Source organism: Pristiophorus japonicus, chromosome 12 (assembly GCF_044704955.1).
Source record: "Pristiophorus japonicus isolate sPriJap1 chromosome 12, sPriJap1.hap1, whole genome shotgun sequence".
NCBI lineage: Eukaryota > Metazoa > Chordata > Chondrichthyes > Pristiophoridae > Pristiophorus > Pristiophorus japonicus.
This window is the reverse complement of record NC_091988.1, coordinates 144,841,422-144,851,712: the sequence shown is the minus strand read 5'-3', so window position 1 is coordinate 144,851,712 and position 10,291 is coordinate 144,841,422. Positions and strand designations below refer to the sequence as shown.

At 45.9% G+C, this 10,291-nt stretch overlaps 1 protein-coding gene across 1 annotated transcript in view; it reads left to right on the top strand.

Moving 5' to 3' along the window:
• The first annotated feature begins 3,737 nt into the window (after positions 1-3,737).
• Positions 3,738-10,291, top strand: part of LOC139276876 (cadherin-like protein 26) — a 108,554-nt gene continuing 102,000 nt past the window's right edge. The window contains exons 1-2 of the mRNA XM_070894874.1: positions 3,738-3,938; positions 7,850-7,978. Of these exons, the coding sequence (XP_070750975.1) occupies positions 3,738-3,938; positions 7,850-7,978 (330 nt within the window). The remainder of the gene's footprint in view (positions 3,939-7,849; positions 7,979-10,291) is intronic.

The window sequence follows — 10,291 nt, the reverse complement described above, 5'->3', positions numbered from 1 at the left end:
CTTCTCTCCCCCCAAGCTCCTGACCTTCTCTCCCCCTGAGCTCCTGACCTTCTCTCCCCCCGAGCTCCTGACCTTCTCTCCCCCCGAGCTCCTGACCTTCTCTCCCCCCGAACTCCTGACCTCTCCCCCCAAGCTCCTGACCTTCTCTCCCCCTGAGCTCCTGACCTTCTCTCCCTCTGAGCTCCTGACCTTCTCTCCCCCCGAGCTCCTTACCTCTCCCCCCCGAGCTCCTGACCTTCTCTCCCCCCGAGCTCCTGACCTTCTCACCCCCTGAGCTCCTGACCTCTCCCCCCGAGCTCCTGACCTTCTCTACCACCGAGCTCCTGACCTCTCCCCCGAGCTCCTGACCTCTCCCCCGAGCTCCTGACCTTCTCTCCCCGAGCTCCTGACCTTCTCTCCCCCTGAACCTGACCTTCTCTCCCCCCGAGCTCCTGACCTTCTCACCCCCCGAGCTCCTGACCTCTCCCCCCGAGCTCCTGACCTTCTCTACCACCGAGCTCCTGACCTCTCCCCCGAGCTCCTGACCTCTCCCCCGAGCTCCTGACCTTCTCTCCCCGAGCTCCTGACCTTCTCTCCCCCTGAGCTCCTGACCTTCTCTCCCCCCGAGCTCCTGACCTTCTCTTCCCCTGAGCTCCTGACCTTCTCACCCCCCCCCCCCCAGCTCCTGACCTTCTCTCCCCCCGAGGTCCTGACCTTCTCTCCCCCCCGAGCTCCTGACCTTCTCTCTTCGCGCTGAATTGATGTCCTTCTCCCCTATGAGTTCCTGTCCTCTCCCAGCCCCATCTCTGATACCCTCTCCTCTCCCTGCTCTGATATCCTGATTGTCTCCACCCAAAAAATGGTTGGCAACTGGGTGGAAACGTGGTTCAGGCCACAGCTCTGTGGCTACGTGAACATCGGCAGCTCCAGTGTGTCGGGATGGTGTTTAGGCTCCTCTCCCTCTAGAGCTGCGCTTGCACAGACCGAGTCAAACTTGTTTGTGAAAATAATCACTTTGTAAATAGATTGTGAAACATGATGTTGCATAAATTGGTTCACCAAGCTTTAATACACATCTTCAATGCCTAGCCTATCAACAAACCCATTACCTAACTGTCTTCCGCATGACAATTTAAAAACTTATACGAGATTACTTTGTTTTAAAAGATAATGCTTAAAAATATCTGATTCCCAAATCCTTTTCATGAAGACCAAGAAATAAATAAATCTCAAAACATGACGGGAGGCAATGAACTCCTCAACTATTTTTCAGATCATTTTCCTGGAAAAAAAAGACTATGGGCTTCTTTTGCCTGCTTAACTCCCACTTAATGCCCATTTTACCGCTGAAATGACGTATAATGCCCAGATATCAGCCATTTAGCCACAAAATGGAAACTGACGTCCTTTTTTAGGAAACTTATTGCCAAACGTTACTTTCCCCACGTGCTTAACGCCGGGAAAAAATATTACTGCCCGCCCACTTTTTGGGGGCGGAATCATCAGAATGGGCGAAATCAACGGCCATAATATCGCCCAGCGTTAATTTCCGCACTGATTTAACGCCGAAATTCAATAATACCGCCCGCCCACTTTTTTTTGTCGTAAAGAGCATATTTACAGAAACTAACGGCCATGAAATCGGCCAGCGTCAATTTCACCACCTCGCACACATATCGCCCACAATATCGCTCGCCCAAAAAACCGCCCATAAACAGTGGAACTGTTCTGAATGAACACCAGCGGTGTGGCTGGCATTTTTAAAATCCCACTCTTAGGTGAGGAGCTGATATCTGATCGATTTGCCTGAAAGAGCGTTGATGTCAGTGACAATGCTGACACACTGAACACGATGTGGGTACTGCCTGCAAAGCTGCCTCGTTCTTCACCGTCTTTCAGATGAGACATTAAACCAACTGCTCTTTCAGCTGGTTGTAAAAGATCCCATGGTACTATTTTGAAGAAGAGCAGGGGAGTTTTCCCTATGTTCCTGGCCAATATTTATCCCTCCATCACCATCACTAAAAAACAGATGTTTTGGTCATTTACTGCATTGCTGTTTGTGGGACCTTGCTGTGCGCAAATTGGGTGCCGGGTTTCCTACGTTGCAACAGTGACTGCACTTGAGAAAAAAAAATGAAGTTAGGTTACAAGTAGAGTTTCAGAAACCCTGGGCTAGGAAAATTCAGGCCTATAGGATTCTAAACCGGCTGTAATCAATCAATCCTAATATTTCATGGCACAGCATGCAGATGCATCACACTGATAAGAGTTCACTTTGCCACCAACAAACAATTAATCAGAGGAATCTCAAAATTCTTGCTGCTAAATTTTTATGCTTAGATAATTTTCTTTGCAGACATAGCGACAGTTTGACAATCCCTATATTGAAATGTTTGCAAAAACTTAAAATCTAATTGCTAATTTTCTCCACTGAAGTCACTGCGATGTGGAATAATTTAAGTGGCAGTCTTTCATTATTACTAAAATGTCACTGCAATAAAGGCAGGTATATTATGTACTGGAAATACCTCTCGATAAAGGTTGTAGAAACACAAGTATGTTTAAACTATTAAAAAAAATTATATTTATATAGTGTCTAACCTCATTTTTCTTTACATAGAATTACATAAATTGTACAGCACAAACATTTTCTGATCTTTTTTCTGCCCAGCCAGAACGGGGACCAATTCAGCCTGGGCTGTTATAGTACATATAGTATTGTGGCGGAGGTGCGGTGAATGTTTGTGGCGGAGGTGCGGCAAATGAGGGTGCAGGGCCCAGAAGAGCCGAGCAGGTCTCCAGTTGTCCTGGTTAACTCTTGCCACTGGATAAAGGCCTAGCTCTGTCAAGCCCGTGTGGTGGCTGATATGCAACGGTCATCACATGTTAAAAAAATCCATGCACAGGCATCTTCCACGCCTTTAACTGGGGTTGAGGACTGGAATATTGGGTCCTTCATTGAAACATCTGTGAACTCATGTGGAAGCAAGTCATCCTTGTTCGAGGGACCGCCTATGATGACACTGCTGTGTGTGTGCAGCTCAGACATCAATGGTGCCCATCAACTTGATGCCAGTTAAAGTTTACGTTGATTGATTATATTTAACCCTTTCATGTTAAGGAATCACCAGTGTGTCATGGTGCAGCTGTCTGAGACAATGCACAATAAGGTTGTGTTCAACAACAAAAATTTGACACCATCATTGGTCTGAAATCATAAGTATCACAGGTACTAACACCCAACCCCTGCCCACACCCCACTTTTTCCACCATTGACATAAATCACATCTTCAACATGTCCAGTAACACAGAACACAAAGGCAAAGCAGGAGCGTGGTCCCCAGCCCCCATACATTGAAACAAATTGCATACACCCAGATAGAAATATAACACAGCCATCACCTGCTGACATGCACCTCACTTTCCTTCCTCCCTCCCCTTCTTCTCTCCACCTCAACCCCTTCCCCTCCTTGCTCCACTGCGCCTGGCCGAGGAGCTCCTCAGGCGGTGCCTCATTGTGGGGGATGAAGGCAGATGCAGTGGTTGCACGGGTACGGGAGCGGGGCGAGGAGGAGGGGGATGCCAAGGGGGCAATATTCTCTGATGCAGAAGCAGGATCTTGGTCCTTGCTCTCATCTGTCGTTCGCAGTGGTGGTGCGGAACCTAGGGGTGGAGTGTCGCACTCGGGGACCACTGGGAGGGCTGTGGCAGCAGTGTTACTGGCTATCGCATCCAGGGCCTCCGCCATCCGCAGAATGTACTCGGTCATGGTGGCCAGCTGTCAGGATATGCCCCCCAATGCTTCGATGAGCTGGTCTCCAATGTCTACAGACCACCTGGACAACTGTACCATCTCTCCGCTGTCATGTGGCACTCGTGGAATAGACCTGCCGCACCCATGTGCCTTTCGCGGGGACGGCGCTGTCCTGGGGACAAATGGGGTGCCCTGTGGTGAGGTACTTGGGGCCGGTACCTCCAGAGTGGAGGCGGGAATGACTGGAGGACCACTATATGGCCTTGGGGTGGAATGGCTTCTGGAGTATGGCGATGCAGGTTCCTCGAAGTCCACGCTCTCATCCGTGGAGAACAGACCCAGCGGATTGATGGGTGAGAATCGGAGCTCCTCAGCACCAGATGTAAGATCGTCTGCCGACTTCTGCTTCGTGCCCCCACCTTCAGGCCTCTGTGGCGTTGCCTGGGGCCGCGCTGCTGGCTGAGCTGAAAAACACAAATTAGGTTATTAGAGGAGAAGGGGGTGCTAGGGTCACAAGGTGAGTCCATCGATACACACAGCATATGCACGACAAAAGCACCACCGCTCTCAAAATCATCGCAGACATCACATTTCATGACCATCAACACACTTGCATTGCAATGATTTTCATTAGGTCATCATTGTTTATATGACAATTTTAGAAATCATCTATCATATATGATTGTTCAGATATGAATGGGTGTAGCATCTATTGACTTTACATCACGCAATGGTGTAAGCTTTACTCACGTGGCATCACTTCAGGGTCTGCAGATGCGTCTGTGGCTGTCCGGGTGTGCTTCCCCACGAGTGCAAGCACTCGCTCCTCCATCTCAGTGATGTCGCTGGGGACTGGTGGCCCCTCACCCGTTCACCTCTGCACAGACCTCATCGTCGATAGCTTCTTCTGTAAAAGGTGACAGGACGACATGGCATGAGATCATTGCGTGATATCATTGCTAGGTACTGTCACAGACACTGATACAACACATAATCGACAGATGTAACCATGATTATTATGATAATTATCATTCTTTACCTAAAGATGTACACCATGACCGCAGGCTTTGAGTAAAACATTCCTGGTAAAAGTGAAAGACCTCACATCTGCTGATAGTCACTCATGACTTTTACAAATCAAATTATATAAATACATAAGTACATGTAAATAATGTAATATTTACTCGTGCGGATCCCACAAAGTCGTTCCATCATTTGCAGCATTGGTTGCCCTCACGCACCTCGTTGGTTGCCGACGAGACCATCTCTGCTATCTCGGTCCATATCTTCTGGTATGCCTTTGGGGTAGGCTTCCCACATCCTCCCTGTGTCAAATCACCCCAGCGTGACTTGACCTCCTACAGGAGGGAGGCATTTGCCTCATCCGAGAACCTCCTGGCTCTTTTGCGGCCTCCAATGTGCTCTCTCCCACCTCACTGTTCTCTCCAGCATCAGTCCCCACAGCGTGCTGTGATGCCTCCTCCTCTCTCTCCATTATAGACCAAATTCGGTCAAATATGTGGCTGGTAACAGCTACTTTTTGTTTGCCTACTTGCTGTGAAGCTCTAAAGTCTGTCTCCTTCCTCCCAAAGCAGCCACACCACACCCAGCCATGTCTTCAGTCCCTCTGAGCTTCCTCTCTCTCTGTCTCCTCTTCTACGCATATCATGATGACCCTTGACCTCCTGAATCGCGGGAATCGAGCATTGCCATACCGTTGCTAAGGACAGCCACATTTTACGACAGAAGGTCAAAAAAATGTAATGCTACCACCCATTTTCTATCGCTCAAGGTAAAGCCCATTTTCAAAAGTGGAGACTAGGTGCTTTGAGAATGGGCGAGAAGCCGGCGATCTGAAAAAACTTTATTCCCGCCCACGCCGGAAATAACCACAAAAGTGGAGGTTTTAGCCCTATATCCAAATCAAAGTCTTTTTTGCATCATATTATGTTGTGACAAATGAAACTTTAAAAATGTCAAATTTCAGAGTGAAGTATTTATATTTTGTAATGTATCCTAAATAGTTGCAACAATCACCTTTTAAAGAACTTGCATTTTTATAGTGCCCTTCATAACCTGATGATGCCCCAAAGCACTTCACAGCCAATGAAATACTTCTTTAAACTGATTATTCATATAAATAAATAGGTTTGGAAGGATTGCACCATTATTCAAGGTTGGAGGGATTCTGAATACACAGTTTGATTTTTAATGGGGTGAATTCCACTTGCAGTGATATTTGATAAAGAATGTCAGTCTAATAGATGAACAGTAAAGAGCTTCTCCCCACCCCACTACAAGTGGAAACTTATTCAAAATAGTTGCGGTATTTATTTATCTACTTGCAATGAGTAAGGAAAGCTGGTAATTTCCAGGAATGAATCAAAAACCCTTCATTGTCGTTGGGGAAATCGCTTACAAACTTTTGTTCCAAATTCTTTCACTGGAGATGTGTATCTTCCCACAGTTCCTGCCTCACTCTCATTTTCCTTGCAATAGCATCATCTCTGATTCACTGGGGAGGGCTGCGAGATTTCTGGGACTCTGTTCCATCATTGGAGTATGCTCAACTTGATTTACTTCAGTAAATAAAAGTTATTTTAGGCAAACTTGGCTGACTCTTATGCTTAACTGCGAAAGAAACAAAACTACAGATGAAGCAGAAATACAATGCAGAATATCCATTAGAACTGGCTAGATTTATATCAGAAAGTCAGGAGCCTAATTCTCCTGTGGCATTTGTGAATCTACCTATAAACATGTATCTTTTTTCTTGTTTTCTTTTTGAGTTCACTTCTAATATCAAGGACTATTTTCACCCCCCAAGGTTACAGTGGTCAACTGTACAATCCACAATGCGGAGAACTATCCAACTGCCTTGGTATGTATGTATAGAAAATTTGATTCCTGTTTCATCTGTAAGCACTGGCCATCATATAATTATTTTCCTTCCAAGGAAATCAGGATCCTATGTTATATCTTGTCAGGTCCTGGTGATTTGTGCTCCTATAGCCTAACTAACATATCTAGAATTTTAATTTTATACATCATAATAACATAAGAACATAACAAATAGGAGCAGGAGTAGACCATACGGCCCCTCGAGCCTGCTCCACCATTTAATGCGATCATGACTGATCCGATCATGGACTCAGGTCCACTTCCCTGCCCACTCCCCATAACCCCTTATTCCCTTATCAGTTAAGAAACTCTCTATCTCTGTCTTACATTTATTCAATGACCCAGCTTCCACAGCTCTCTGAGGCAGCAAATTCCACAGATTTATAATCCTCTGAGAGAAGAAATTCCTCCTCATTTCAGTTTTAAATGGGCAGCCCCTTATTCTAAGATTATGCCCTCTATTTCTAGTCTCCCTATCAGTGGAAACATCCTCTCTGCATCCACCTTGTCATAACATCACTCATGTCATTCTCAACCACCTCTTCACTATATTTAGCTTTTTTGTAATGAAAGAAGGATTTGCATTTGCATAGCACCTTTTACAACCATCAGGTATTCCAAAGTGCTTTACAGCCAATGAAGTATATTTGAAGTGTGGCATTGTTGTAATGTAGAAAAGACCAATGCAAAGTACTTATTAAATACTTCCATCGTTTTCTGATCATGATCTACAAATTAACAATCGATTACTCTCTATGTACAAAGCAGGACCACTGGGATGTCATTTTTTTCCCATCCCACCAGACCTCCTCTGCAGCATTACGTGAAAGCCCTCTACTTTAAATCATTTTTTCAATCTATAGTAAGTCTTGTGCGCATCCACTGAGTGTTGTGCACAGGCTCGCAGTGCTCCAGTTGCTGGATGGCTGCATTGGGACACACTAGGTGCACTGGGCTTGATGTCTGATATATGGGGAGCCATACTATAATGTATCCACGAGTGTCATAGTTGGGGGTCTATCAGAAAGGGGAGCAGGTATTCACCTATTCCAATGAAGATATCTAAGAATTGATTACAAATCCAAGAGGATTATGAGTAGTGTCTGGTTTGCACTCCCTTGATCGGTTCTATCAATGGTTTCACTGAAAATCATGACAGCTATTATGATTTGAGAATAATATAGAGTTAAATAGCAAGATGCTTTATTTCAGGACCTTGGCACACAACAAGCTGAAGAAGTGAAGCCGGTTATATTACACCGCCAGAAGAGAATGTGGATTCTAGGTACTATTAATATTGTGGAAGAAGATGAAGGACCTTTTCCTAAATTTGCTGTAAGAGTAAGTCACCGTTTTCCACAAAGTTCTTTTTATGTGATGGTTAAACTTAAACTTAAAAGAATGTGGTCACTTAAAGATAAGTGGCTCCATATGGAGATAAAATGTTGGTAGCCTTTACATTATTAATATGTTGTTGGCAATTTTAATGTATATTTCAACCATAAAAAGGCTATTTGCACAACAAAAGTGGCTGGCCAAGTCCAATAGCTGTGGCTCAAAGATGGAGCAGTATAACACTCCAACCTCCAGTTGATGGCTGACAAAGAGGAGATAGAAACATAAAAACATAGAAAATAGGTGCAGGAGTAGGCCATTCAGCCCTTCGAGCCTGCACCACCATTCAATATGATCATGGCTGATCATGCACTTCAGTACCCCATTCCTGTTTTCTCTCCATACCTCTTGACCTCTTTAACTATAAGGGCCACAGTATTGCTACCAGTTTGGTTAGCCCAATCTATATGTAGATTAAAGTCGCCCATGATAACTGCTGTATCTTTATTGCACGCATCCCTAATTTCTTGTTGGATGCTGTCCCCAACCTTACTATTACTGTTTGGTGGTCTGTACACAACTCCCACTATCGTTTTCTGCCCTTTGGTGTTCTGCAGCTCTACCCATACAGATTCCATCTCATCCACGCTAATGTCCTTCCTTACTATTGCGTTAATCTCCTCTTTAACCAGCAACGCTACCCCACCTCCTTTTCCTTTCAGTCTATCTTTCCTGAATATTGAATACCCTTGAATGTTGAGTTCCCAGCCTTGGTCACCCTGGAGCCATGTCTCTGTATACTCAATTATATCATATCCGTTAACAGCTATCTGCGTAGTTAATTCATCCACCTTATTACGAATGTTCCTCGCATTGAGACACAGAGCCTTCAGGCTTGTTTTTTTTAAACACCCTTTGTCCTTTTAGAGTTATGTTGTAATGTGGCCCTTTTTGATTTTTGTCTTTGATTTTTCTGCCCTCCACTTCTACTTTTCTCCTTTATACCTTTTGCTTCTGACCCCATCTTACTTCCTTCCCTCTTTCTCCCTGCATAGGTTCCTAGCCCCCTGCCCTAATAGTTTAAGTCCTCCCCAACAGCACTAGCAAATCCTCCCCCTAGGACATTGGTTCCAGTCCAGCCCAGGTGCAGACCGTCCGGTTTGTACTGGTCCCACCTCCCCCAGAACCAGTTCCAATGTCCGAGGAATTCGAATCCCTCCCTCTTGCACCATTCCTCAAGCCACCTATTCATCTTAACTATCCTGCTATTTCTACTCTGACTAGCACATGGCACTGGTAGCAATCCTGAGATTACTACCTTTGAGGTCCTACTTTTTGATTCAACTCCTAGCTCCCTAAATTCAGCTTGTAGGACCTCATCCTGCTTTTTACCTATATCATTGGTACCTATATGCACCACGACAACTGGCAGTTCACCCTCCCCCTCCAGAAGCACTGCAGCCACTCCGAGACATCCTTGACCCTTGCACCACGGAGGCAACATACCATCCTGGAGTCTCATCTGCGGCCGCAGAAATGTCTATCTATTCCCCTTACACTAGAATCACCTACCACTGTAGCTCTCCCACTCTTTTTACTGCCCTCCTGTGCAGCATAGCCACCCACGGTGCCATGAACATGGCTGCTGCTGCCCTCCCCTGATGAGCCATCTCCCCCAACAGTACCCAAGGTGGCATATCTGTTTTGGAGGGAGATAACCACAGGGGACAACTGCACTACCTTCCTTCCACTGCCCTTCCTGATGGTCACCCATTCCCTATTTGCCTGTGTAACCTTTACCTGAGGTGTGACCAACTCACTAAACGCGCTATTCACGACATCCTCAGCATCGCGGATGCTCCAGAATGAATCCACGCGCAGCTCCAGTGCCACAATGCAGTTTGTCAGGAGCTGCAGCTGGAGACGCTTCCTGCACACATAGTAATCAATGACACTGGAATCATCCCTGATTTCCCACATAGCTCAGGAGGAGCATGAGACGGGTCTGGGCTCTCCTGCCATGACTTAACCCTTAAATTACTTAATTTGGCAACGATGATAAGGTTTATTATTGCTAAGAAAAAGAAAAAAGATAAAGAAAAAGAAAACTACTCACCTCTCAACCAGCCAATCACTTACCCTCTTGGCTGTGATGTCACACTTCGATGACTCTTTACTTCTTTCTTACTTTTGACTCTGCTGCAGCTGCAGCTAGCTGCTCCTCCGGCTGCTGCTCCCTGACTGCCGCTGAACCCGGACTGCCGCTGAGCCTTTATAGGCCGCCGCTGCTCCTCCACCGGCCGCTGCTCCTCCACCGGC